The sequence below is a fragment of the Rosa rugosa genome, chromosome 5, assembly GCF_958449725.1.
Source record: "Rosa rugosa chromosome 5, drRosRugo1.1, whole genome shotgun sequence".
Lineage (NCBI taxonomy): Eukaryota > Viridiplantae > Streptophyta > Magnoliopsida > Rosales > Rosaceae > Rosa > Rosa rugosa.
Window position 1 is genome coordinate 6,867,533 of NC_084824.1, and position 13,337 is coordinate 6,880,869.

General features: G+C 42.0%; 1 protein-coding gene across 1 annotated transcript; it reads left to right on the forward strand.

Annotated features, from left to right (window-relative positions):
- Window positions 1–766: 766 nt before the first annotated feature.
- On the forward strand, window positions 767–2,631 carry LOC133710719 (protein STRICTOSIDINE SYNTHASE-LIKE 10-like). Its single transcript, XM_062136855.1, has 3 exons — window positions 767–1,089; window positions 1,231–1,500; window positions 2,092–2,631. The coding sequence occupies exons 1-3, from the start codon at window positions 812–814 to the stop codon at window positions 2,585–2,587; spliced, it is 1,044 nt and encodes a 347-aa protein (XP_061992839.1). The 5' UTR covers window positions 767–811; the 3' UTR covers window positions 2,588–2,631.
- The last annotated feature ends 10,706 nt before the right edge of the window (window positions 2,632–13,337 follow it).

Here is a 13,337-nt window from a genome sequence, read left to right on the forward strand (position 1 = left end):
GAAATAACTACAAGTAGTATGGGCCAATAATGTCACCCCAAACCACCACGTGTACTATGATCCGGGACCATGTTATAATTGTTGAGAATATATACATCCCACATGGGAAAAATGGGACATTGCCTATGAGTTTATAAGGGTTTGGGTCACTCCATCCATTGCCAATTGGTTTTGGATGTGAACCCCAGATTACTTTATCAATAATTTCCAGTCTATCTACCTCTGGATAGTTCTATATCATTCATGTAACAACACATGAGTCTTATATAGTTATACACTTATACTAGAACTCCACGAACAATCACATTTCTATATATATCATTCATGTGACAACACATGAATCATCCACTGGGTTAATGAAACGAAATTGTCAGAATGTACGCAGAGAGGTGGGTTCATTATATAGTTATACACTTATACTAGAACTCCACGAACAATCACATTTCTATATATATCATTCATGTGAAAACACATGAATCATCCACTGGGTTAATGAAACGAAATTTTCAGAATGTACGTAGAGAGGTGGGTTCATTATAGATCAGGGGCCGACTGAATTGAAGGCTGTCGCTCCCATTTGATGATTAAGATTATCGATACTGGTCCAATATGTACGTATATTGGTTTGAAATAACTATATGGTGTTAGTTTCGATAAATAATTTGATTAAAAGTTAAATTTTCAAGACATCTTGAAGCTCATAAAGACAAGTAGTTGGGAAATGATACGTAAACGTAGTTAAGCTGTATATAAATAACTGCCAAAGCTAGTACTCGATCATAACACCCGGCAGCTTAAAAATCTCTCAGCCATGAACCCTCCTCCTTTTGCTTCATTCTACTTGCTCCTGTCTTGTTTACTGATCATCGTAGTATCAACCTCGACATCCAAACCAGCATTAGCTTTCTCCATTGCTAGCCTCAGGAAATACCACCAACTCGAGCTCCCTTATAACGTAGTCGGCCCCGAAAGCGTTGCGTTCGACTGCCGTGGAGAAGGACCTTATGTTGGGGTTTCAGATGGTAGAATTCTCAAATGGGAGGAACCTCACAACGGCTGGAGAGAGTTTGGCTACACTTCCCCGAATAGGTAAGCTAGCTAGCTAACTGGATCTCAGTTTAATTAACAGATATTACCATTGCTTAGTTATTACTTGCATTCTGCTGTCTTTAAGCTATTCATGCACTCTATTAAAAGAACGGATCTTGATCGTTTTGTTGATTTAATCAGGCAGAGGAAAGTATGTGATGGCTCAACCAACAAGATAAATGAACCGATATGCGGAAGGCCACTGGGTCTAAAGTTTAACCCTACAACATGTGAACTGTATATAGCAGATGCCTATTTTGGACTCTTGAAGACGGGACCAAATGGTGGCCGTCCTCATCAACTCGCCACTTCTGCAGGAGGAGTCCCCTTCCATTTCTTAAATGCTTTGGACATCGATGACGAATCTGGAATGGTTTATTTTACGGACACTAGCATTAATTTCCAAAGAAGGTATATATTGTGTACACACACACATAATTAACTCTTTGTTTCTTTTAATCTTTTTGCTTATTGCAAAGCAGCTGGGATAGATGCGTACGTTGATCCAGCTAGCGTTTATACTTATAGCTCAAGTCAAATTAGATAGTCGAAGGAATCTAAGCAATCGGTAACTTCAAAGTTAATTAATAAGAGTCTAGCTTGAATTTTGGGTTGATCGATCAGAAGATCTGGGCAGCGCTTTACTCAATAACACTGAACTTGGATATATAATTATTACACAAAAACACAGTTACTCCATATGTACGTAAATGAACTTGTTGGTTTCCAGTGTCCAGGTAAGCAGGTAGGCAGAGACATTGACTATGAAAGTTTGTAATACAAGCATTAAAGCATGGATTTGTATACACGTAGGTTGATCGGCTTCATACAATAGTTGACTAGTTTTTATGCAACAATAAATCAGTGAAGTGGATACGTTGGTTTACCGTTTACCATTATACAAAGTTTGTTTATCATTAATGAAGCTGGTTTGTATTTATAGTAAAAATATTTTAGCTTGCTTAAAATTTTCTTCTTTTAATTCTTTCATCAATGGCATAGTGTTTGGATATTGTCCATCATCTCCGGTGACAGAACTGGAAGGTTAATGCAATACGACCCTAGTACAAAGAAGGTGACTGTGTTGCTCAAGGGATTGGCATTTCCAAATGGTGTGGCTCTAACTAAGGATAAATCTTTCCTCCTCCTAGCCGAAACTGGCACGCTGAAAATCCTCAGGTTGTGGCTTCGAGGACCCAAATCTAATGCCTTGGAACTTTTTGCTCAACTAGTCGGGTTCCCAGATAACATCAAAAGAAACAACAATGGAGAATTCTGGGTTGCGATCAACAACGGAAGAGGAAGATCAATATCTCGGACTCTGCTAGGAGATCCTGTAGGAGCAAAGTTTGATGAAGAAGGAAACGTTTTGGAGGTGTTAGATGGAGAGGATAGTACGGCAGCGTTGCTTCAGTCTGTTAGTGAAGTTGAAGAACACAACGGAAAGTTGTGGATAGGATCGGTGGAAAATTCATATGTTGGTGTTGGCTTGTTTTAGCTAGAATTCATATGTTGATATAAATCTGAGTTTCGTTGCGTGCATGTTGATTATTGATGATGAACAGAATCTTTGTCAGAATCCTCTAAATGATTCCAGCCTTGGAGGCCAAGTCTACTCTCTGTAATCTCGTTGTAAATCTATGTATTTAATACTTTTCTTAATACATGTATCAGGTGTAATATAAATAAGCAATACAATTGATCCTCTCTGTGTGAGGTTTTCCACAACCTCGATCTATGTTCTCTTTCTGGTTATCTTTCGTTGTATCAGAGTCACAAAGCTAAAGTAAACAACACTTCTTTTTTTCCTTTGCAACCCTTACCCTCTACATCTCAGCGTCACTACCATGGCCTCTTCATCCTCCTCCTCAACTGCTATTCCCACCGTTACTAATCTTCTCTCCATCAAACCAGACCCTACCAACTACTCTCTTTAGTTGGCACAGATTGTCCCTAATATTTTGTGGAGTCGAAATCGCTTATTGGCTTTGTTGATGGCACCAACAAATGTCCTTCTCCATTCAAAACCATTGCTGATGGGAAGAAGTGAACCCTGACAATGATGATTGGATCCAGAATGATCAATTGGTCCTTAGCTGGATTAACGGCTCCCTCACGCCTTCAGTTCATGCTATTGTGGGTCGCTCTCCCTCATCTCGTGCTACCTGGTCTTCTTTGGAAAAACGTTATGCTTCTCAATCTCATAATCGAATTCTCCAATTACAGAGTGAACTCCTTCGTACTACTCGAGGTGACTTGTCTATTTCTGATTATCTTGATAAGGTGAATATTGTTGCTGATAATCTTGCTCTTGCTGGCCACCCTGTTTCTGATGATGATCTTGTTGCAATTATCATGAATAACGTGAGACCTTTATATGAGAATACTGTTAGTTCTGCTCAGGCCAGAGACACACCTATAACATATGATACTCTTGAAGCCTTGTTACTCAGTGCTGAACGTAGGCTTAATGCTCAAAATTCTCTGGTTGATTCTGGTGCAACGGCTCTAGTTGCCTCTCGTCCTCGTGGTGGTGGACGTGGTGGTCGTGGTTTTCAATCTGGAGGTCGTGCTTCTTCACACATGCTTCCTTCTATGCCTACGATTGGTGGGCGTGGTTTTTCTTCTAGCAGTCGCACTGGCTCTATTCTTGGTCCTGGTCCTTCTCAAGGCAGCTCTTCTACTCAACATGGTGGTCAGTTTAGTCAGTTTCATGGTGCTTCTACTTCTCAGACTCCTCGCCTCACTTGTCAAATATGTGGACGTGGTGGTCTTTCTGCCGTGGATTGCTTTAGCCGTTTGAATCTTGCTTATGAAGGGCATGTTCCTACTCATCGTCTTAGTGCCATGGTTGCTCAAAAATCTTCTCGTTTTTCCCCCAGAACTTGGCTATTAGATAGTGGCGTGAATGCTCATATCACCCCAGATATGTCTAACTTGGCCAACCCTCACGAGTATCGCGGCCCTGATAATGTTGGTGGTGTTGCTCATGGTTCAGGTTTGCCCATTAAACATATAGGTTCTACTACTTTTTCTTCCCCCTTAACTTCCTTTTAACTTAATAATGTCCTTCATTGTCCAGATGCATGCCTCCGGCCACCAATATTTTATCTCTTCATAAATTTTCTCTCGATAATAATTGTTATTTTGTGCTTCACCCAGATTTCTTTTGTGTGAAGGACTCGCAGACGGGAATGACGCTTTTCCACAGGAGGAGTGACAATGGTTTCTACCTTTTTCATCTTGGTCAAGGTCGTGTTCCTGGTCGTTTCTTCGCTTCTCTTGGTGTTCGTGTCAATGCTCAACTTTGGTATTCAAGACTTGGTCATCCTTCATTGCCTAGTTCTTTTGAGTTTTTGTTCGTCATGTCAGTTAGGTAAAAGCACAAAGTTGCCTTTTCAATTATCAGACTATCAGAGTTCGTTTCCAATAAACCTTTTGAATTAGTGCATTCGAATGTTTGGTCTTCATCATGTTTATCCATTCAAGGTTTCAAATATTATGTTATTTTTGTGGATGATTTTTCTCGCTACTCTTGGATTTTTCCCATGAAGTTAAAAAGTGAAGTCTCTCCTCACTCTTTATTAAATTTCATGCTTATATTTCTAACGTTTTCTCTAGTAGTATTCAATACCTTCAAACAGATGGAGGGGGTGAGTATCTTAATTGTGAATTGTGTTGAAGGAATATCGATTTAGTGTGCCTTATCAAACTAGGAGTAGCAATAGGAGAGAATGTTCTAGATTTCCCAATCCTACACGGATTGGTATTCCTTGTAACATTAGAACTAGTACTTTGTAATCCCTATATATAGGGCTCCTATTCTCAATAATAATACACATCTCTCTCTACAATTCTCTCTCGAATCTATTTTACTTAAACACGTTATCAGCACGAGCCCAACCACAAAAGCCAAAAAGCCAAAACCCGAAAAGAATTTCATATCGCCAAAACTGCCGCAGCCCCTAGCCCGTGCTAGCATCACTGCAGCCTGCCCCGCACGTGCCCCTGCGCCCCCGTGCGCACGCTCCCGCGCCTTGCTCGCTAAGCCTCGCTAGCATCTGCGCCCAGCTGCCCCGCGCTACGCGCCTCTGCGTCCGCTGCAGCCTTGCTCCACACGCTGCATCAGCAGCTTCTGCGCACCTGTGTGCTTGCTGCCCCGCAGCTCCCGCGCACCTGCAGCTCTTTGCAGCGCCCTCTGCCGCTGCAGCAGCCCCGCAGTCCTACCGCGTCCCACAACGTGCCTGCAGCTCAGCATCGCTGCCCCTGCAGCATCACCGCAGCCCCTGTTGCTTGTGTACCCTGCTGCCCCTGCAGCGTCTGCATCCTAGCTACGTTTTGTAGCCCCCGTTGGCCAGCAACGCAACCTGCCGGCCACACTCTCGGCCCCATCCCATTAGTACACAAGCCTAGCACCGCCGAGCCATTAGCCACGACCAGGATTGTAAACAAGTTACAATCCCAGGTTAGGATCGAACATCCACTTCAATCCTAGCTTAGGATTAAGGTAACATATGCAATCTCGACCCAGGATCGATAGCACACCTGCAATCCTACACGCCTGCATCGACACGCGCGTGATCCAAATACAAGTAAGTATTCAAAAGAGTAAGTTTTGAAGTTCCTATAATTCAAAATTTAATTTTTCCGGGGACTTACAAAATCCTTTCTTCTACATCCCACATTTCTGTAACGTGTGTTCGATTTGCTAAAAGCGGAATCATGGGGATTCACGCTACATACGAACTAAGAGCGTTCGTAATCTTCGGACTAAGAGCGTCCGTGAGCATCGATTTTTACGAACTAAGAGCGTTCGTAGGCTACGGACTAAGAGCGTTCGTAAGCATAAAAATCTGACCATATAAGCGTCATTAATTGGTTTCAATCCATATCCAAAAATTTGGAAACAATCAACAAAGACAGTGGTTATAACTCTTTCTCACTAGGCGTACTCAAGAGTAATTGTGATGTCTAGGCAAGGTTTGAACTGAGAGAACGGTTTTAAAAGTGAGCAATGCTCCACCAAAATCTCGCCTTACCTTACCTGGTCACAACCAAATTGGAATTACCAAACGGATTGAGTAAACTACTACTTGTCTAAGCTTGATTATCCTTTTTTGGATTAAATTTAGAAACTTTGACGAAATCATTGGCTTTCATTGAAATAAAGTGTCGATTTTGATTTGAACTTTATTAATTTCAAGTATGTTTCCCGGAGAGCTAGAATGCCTCGTGGATAGTGCTACTACGCACACCATACTTCGAAATAGGCAGTTATTTCTTGAGATGACGCCTACTCGATCTTCTGTGACTACGATGGCTGGATCATCTCAATTGATTCATGGTCGAGGACCAGCTCAATTTCTGTTGCCAAATGGCACAATTTTAAATGTCACCGAAGCTCTTTATGCTCCTAGGGCAGAAAGAACCCTTTTGAGCTTCAAAGATATAAGAGCCAATGGTTTTCATGCGGAAACACATTGTGAGAATGGACAAGAGTTCCTTTGCATCACCTCTAATGACTACGGACATAAAAGAGTCTTAGAGAAACTTATGTGTCGCTCTAGTGGGTTGTATGTAACCACTATTCGAGTCATTGAATCCAACCATGTCATGAGAGATGATTTATGGGATTCCGACACATATAGGCTTTGGCACGACCGTTTGGGACACCCAGGTCGTGACATGATGATCCGTATATTAAAGACTTCACACGGACATCCATTTTTCAGAACAAAAAGAAGTAAAAATCGGATTTTGGACACCGAAAGAGCACCTGCGCCTCACGGCGCCGTTCACCCCCAGGACCGGCCATCCTTGGCCGGCGCCGCCGTCCCCCTGCGGCCTCAAGGTGGCATTGACGCCACCAATGCTCTTTCTACTCCACATTTTGCTTCTAAAGTCAATTGTGACTTCGTGGCTCAACCAAAATCCTCATTGGTTGTTTCTAAAGCCCATCATTCGTTCTGCAAAGCCTGCTCTTTAGCAAAATTAGGATCGAGACCATCCTATGCAAAGGACCCTAAAGAAAATATACCATTCTTGCAAAGAATCCAAGGTGATATTTGTGGACCTATTCAACCATCATGCGGGTCATTTCGATATTTTATGGTATTGGTTGATGCATCGACACGCTGGTCGCATGTCATGCTATTGTCCACAAGGAACGCTGCATTTGCTAAACTCCTAGCACAAATAATTAAGTTACGGGCTCACCACCCTGATCATCCTATTAAGTCTATAAGATTAGACAATGCTGGGGAGTTTACATAAAAAACTTTTGATGAATATTGCATGTCCATTGGGATTGATGTTGAACATCCAGTTCCTCATGTTCACACCCAAAATGGTCTCGCAGAAGCCGTCATTAAACGTCTACAAATGGTTGCTCGAGCATTGGTGATGCGCACCAATCTCCCTATTTCTGCTTGGGGCTATGCAATATTGCATGCAACTGTGCTTATTCGTCTGAGGCCCACTGCCACTCAACCCTTCTCTGCGTCCCAGATGGTTACTGGGTATGAGCCTGATGTCTCACACTTACGCATATTTGAGTGTGCAGTTTATGTGCCTATTGCGCCTCCACAGCGCACCAAAATGGGTCCTCAACGACGATTAGGCATTTATGTTGGATATGATTCTCCAACGATTATCCGCTACATAGAACCCTTGACAGGCGATCTCTTTACCGCTAGATTTGCGGATTGTCACTTCGATGAGACAGTCTTCCCGTCGTTAGGGGGAGATAAGAACATCAATGTTCAACAGGAACGACAGGAATTGTCGTGGTCTGTCCCCACTCTGTCTCATCTTGATCCCCGAACCGCACAGTCCGAAATTGAAGTGCGGAGAATTCTCGATCTTCAGAACGTAGCAGAATCGATGCCTGATGCGTTTTCTGATATCGCTAAAGTGACGAGATCACACATACCTGCTGCAAACGTGCCTGCAAGGATTGATGTCCCTAAAAGTAGAGGACATGACGCCAACTCAAGAATGCATGAGCATGGCGCCAACGTCCCATCTCACAGTGATGGTGACGTTATGGCTAGGCCCACGGCTCCTGCCAGGAAGCGCGGGAGGCCCATAGGTTCGATGGATTCTCGCCCAAGAAAGAAAGCGACTTTGGCACACAATAATCCATTAATCATCGATGTGAATAATCCATCTCATGAGAATATTCCGGACTATGGTTATGTCCAAGAGACATCATTGGGGGACGCTCCAATGTCAGAACCAACTCCAGAGAATAGAGAGATCTCCATAAATTACACTAGTGTACATGAGATGATGGATAGAAATTCTATGGCGATTGATGATGCATTTGCATATCATATTGCAAAAGGAATTATAGAATATGATGATATCGAACCTCGCTCTGTTGAAGAATGTCAACGAAGAGCAGATTGGCCTAAATGGAAAGATGCGATCCAGGTTGAATTGGATTCACTAACAAAGAGACAGGTATTTGGGCCTGTAACGCAGACACCCCCAAGTGTAAAGCCTGTTGGCCATAAATGGGTCTTTGTTAGAAAGCGTAATGAGAAAAATGAGGTAGTAAGATATAAAGCCCGCCTTGTGGCGCAAGGTTTCTCACAACGCCCTGGAATCGACTACGAGGAGACATATTCTCCCGTAATGGACGTTATAACGTTCCGCTACCTTGTCAGTTTGGTAGTTTCCGAAAAACTTGACATGCAGCTTATGGATGTGGTTACAGCATATCTCTATGGGGATCTAGATTCAGAGATATATATGAAGGTTCCAGATGGACTTCAATTACCCAAATCAAGTGGCTCTAAACCACGGAGCGCGTTTTCAATAAGATTAAAACGCTCACTATATGGATTAAAACAATCCGGACGGATGTGGTATAACCGTCTAAGTGACTACTTGATTGGGAAGGGATATATTAACAATGAAATATGCCCATGCGTGTTCATTAAGAGAACAAGTTCCGGATTTGCAATCGTAGCAGTTTATGTCGATGACATGAACCTAATTGGAACTCTAGATGAGTTGAAGGAAACTGCTAAATACTTGAAATCCGAATTTGAGATGAAAGATCTTGGGAAAACACGGTTTTGTCTCGGTTTAGAACTCGAGCACCGTAGTGATGGGATTTTGATCCATCAGTCTGCATATACTCAGAAGGTCCTAAGGCGCTTTAATGAAGATAAAGCGAAGCCTGCGAGTACTCCCATGATCGGCCGTAGTCTTGAGCCCGGAAAAGATCCGTTTCGTCCAAGGGATGAGGACGAAGAACCATTAGAGGCCGAAGTGCCCTATTTGAGTGCAATAGGCGCATTATTGTACTTAGCTCAATGCACAAGACCGGATATCTCATTCGCAGTGAACTTGTTAGCTCGACATAGCTCTGCGCCAACACGCCGCCATTGGATTGGTGTAAAGACAATCTTTCGATACCTAAGAGGTACGATTGATATGGACCTATTTTATCCCTACAGAGAGACGAGGAACGACGGAAGAATGGGATCGGACCCCATTAGGCATGGAGCCGCCGTCCATAACATGACTGTCGGCCATGTTGTCACCTCCAGCGCCGCCGCCGCCCATGGTGGCCGGCCTCACCCTATTCCCCTCCATCAAAACGACAACAATGTTTTGATGGGATTTGCTGATGCAGGGTACCTCTCTGACCCTCACAAAGGTCGCTCCCAAACTGGTTATGTCTTTACCATGGGAAGCACTGCGATATCTTGGAGGTCTACAAAACAGACCCTTGTTGCTACTTCCTCGAATCATGCAGAGATTATTGCTCTACATGAAGCCGTTCGTGAATATATATGGCTAAGGTCTGTGATTCGACATATTCAAGGAAGTTGTGGTTTGAAGTCTACCACAGATGAACCTACATGCATTTATGAGGATAATGCAGCTTGTATTGAACAAATGAAGTTAGGTTTCATCAAAGGCGACAACACCAAGCATATATCGCCTAAGTTCTTTTATAATTAGCAACAACAATCACTTCTAAAGATTGAAGTGAATCAAATCCGATCAGAGGATAATGTAGCGGACTTATTCACTAAGTCGTTACCTAAATCCACCTTCGAGAAACATGTGAAGAGCATCGGATTGAGAAAGATATCTGAACTCCCACGATTGTAGCAATCAGGGGGAGATATCGACATCAGGGGGAGTTATGATGTTTACATGTTCGATCTCGAAGAGTGAAGGACGTGTTGTGCTCTTTTTGTCCTTCGACCAGGGTTATTTTTATCCCACAGGGTTTTTGTTACCTGGCAAGGTTTTTAACGAGGCAACGGATGAAGCGTCACCACCAAGTTTGAAGCGGCACAAGGGGGAGTGTTGAAGGAATATCGATTTAGTGTGCCTTATCAAACTAGGAGTAGCAATAGGAGAGAATGTTCTAGATTTCCCAATCCTACACGGATTGGTATTCCTTGTAACATTAGAACTAGTACTTTGTAATCCCTATATATAGGGCTCCTATTCTCAATAATAATACACATCTCTCTCTACAATTCTCTCTCGAATCTATTTTACTTAAACAAATTGCAAATTTTTCTTGCCTCTAAAGGCATTCATCATTGCATATCTTGTCCTCATCATCCCGAACAAAATGGACTTGCAGAACGCAAGCACCGCCATCTTGTTGATACGGGACTTACACTTCTTGCTCATGCCTCCATGCCTACTAGATATTGGGTTGATGCTCTTAACATTGCTCTCTACCTTATCAATCGTTTGCCAACTAGAGTGCTGAATAATATTTCACCCTATGAAAAGCTTTTTCAATATTCTCCTAAATATGATTATTTGCGTGTGTTTGGGTGTGCTTGCTACCCATATCTTCATCCTTATAACTCTACTAAGCTTCAATTTTGTTCTAAACAATGTGTTTTTCTTGGTTATTCTTTAAACTATCATGGGTATCGTTGTCTTGATTTGTCTACAGGAAAAGTATATTTGTCTCGCCATGTTGTTTTTAATGAAACTATGTTTCACTTTCGTAAAACCATTGGTACTTCAACCACGGGGGTGTCCCTTCCTCTGGAGTTCATGTCACTACCACACCTCCTATTCAGGTATACACTCGTAAGTCGTAATCCTAATAGAAAGGTTGTTACTTATAATTATGATTCAAATGTTGTAGGTTTGCCTCTACCTTCTCAACCCAACAATTCTACTCCTCCACCACTGCCCAATGACCCTTCCACCACCATGCATGTCGTCTTCGACTCTTCTCCATTACCTCTACCAGAAAATTCCCTTCCTTATTCCCCCTCTATATCTTCTGCTCCACCCTCTGAGCCACCTCCAACAATTACACCTCAAGAGGGTTATCCAGGTTTGTCTACTACTCGCATTATAGTTACCCGAGGTCAAAATAATATAAGGAAGCCCAATCCCAAATATGCACTTCATGCCTCTGTTTCTACTGATTTGGTTGAGCCTTCTTGTTATAGTTAAGCTGTTAAACAGGTACACTGGCGTCAAGCAATGAACGATGAATTCAATGCTCTTCAACGTGCTGGCACTTGGAATTTAGTTCCTCTTGAGCCTTGGATGAATGTGTTACCTAATAAGTAGGTGTTTTGCATTAAACGCAAGTCAGATGGTATTATTGATCACTTCAAGGCTCGTCTAGTGGCTAATGGATTTCATCAACAAGAGGGTGTGGACTATGATGAAACTTTTAGTCCCGTTGTTAAACACTCCACCATTAGCCTTATTCTTGCAATTGTAGTGAGCTTTCGGTGGCCTACTCGTCAACTTGATGTTCAAAATGCTTTCCTTCATGGTTATCTCTCTGAGGATGTGTATATACGGCAACCTACAGGTTTCGGCAGGACCGACCCCGAAATTTCACCCTGAAATCCGAGGTGGCCCTGCGGGGCCTACTTCTAGGGGAGTTCTGTCGAAAGTTTGGGTTGTTTCCGATGTGATATCAGATATTGGACGAATTATTTGTGCGAGGGTTTTCGAGTTTTGTTTTAGGATAGTATTTATTTTCGAATCGTCATTTACGAGTTATAGTTGTGTACTGGGCAACGTATCGAGCTACTGCTCGATGAAGAAATCTATATGCGTGGTCACCTAAATCGTACTGTGAGTGGACTTTTGTTTTAAGTAATGATGCATGCATTTATTTCTCGAATTAATGTTTTACTTATTTATCATAATATTTGTCCAGCATATTAATCGGTTTTGTATATTATTTGGTATATTGTTTGGTATTAGAAGTGTAATTGTCTTTCTACAGATTTGGGTAGTCCACTTTCAGAGGAAGTTCTGCCAAATTTCTGGTAGAATTTCTTCTAAGGTGGGCCCCGCAGGGCCACTTCGAATTTCAGGGTGAAATCCGAGGCGGGTTTCTACACACTCACTTTTTTTTTCTTTCTCTCTCTCTCTCTCTCTGTCTCTCTCTCTATATATATATACATACATACATACATACATATATATATATATATATAGACACACACACACACACACACATATATATATATATATATGTGTGTGTGTGTAGAGAGAGAGAGGAAAAAAAAAAGTGAGGGGTATAATAGTCATTTTAGGACCTGTTGTGTGAGAATTAGAAAGAATAAGGACTAAACTGTTTAATTTTAAAATTTTGGACTAAACTGTTTTTCATGCAAAAGTATGAGGAGTAACGAGTATTTAGCCCTTATCATTATGTGCGTGAGAAAGTGATTAATGAGCTTCAAGTTGGTTACTTATGTACACAAGACCAGATTGTTGATTTACTTACCAAAGGGTTGTCTACTGCTTGTTTCTTGTTCTTGCTCTCCAAGCTTCCTCTGCGTGCTCGCCCCGTCAGCTTGCGGGGGTGTGATGAATAGGGTTTAGGGTTTAGAATCGTTGTGCCTTGAAGAACACGTCAGAATCCTCTAAATGATTCTAGCCTTGGAGGCCAAGTCTACTTGATGCCTAAGCTTAGTCTCTGTAATCTCGTTGTAAATCTATGTGTTTAATACTTTCCTTAATACATGTATCTGGTGTAATATAAATAATTAGCAATACAATTGATCCTCTCTGTGTGAGGTTTTCCACAAACTCTCTATTCTCTTTCTGTTATCTTTCAATTATTACATTGACCTACACGTACAGTTAAGCAAGCAGTAGGAATGACAGACAATCTCCAACAAAGAGGAGCTATATGCTATTTTCTTGATAAATTTATGTAGTATGGCCACTTGATTTGCTTATGGCTTTGGTATTTTTTACTGTTTTGCTTCCCA

Coding starts and splice junctions, on each gene's coding strand:
- LOC133710719 (XM_062136855.1), top strand. CDS start 812: ATGAACCCTCCTCCTTTTGCTTCATTCTACTTGCTCCTGTCTTGTTTA. Junction 1,090..1,230: donor GGCTACACTTCCCCGAATAG/GTAAGCTAGCTA, acceptor TGATTTAATCAG/GCAGAGGAAAGTATGTGATG. Junction 1,501..2,091: donor AGCATTAATTTCCAAAGAAG/GTATATATTGTG, acceptor TCAATGGCATAG/TGTTTGGATATTGTCCATCA.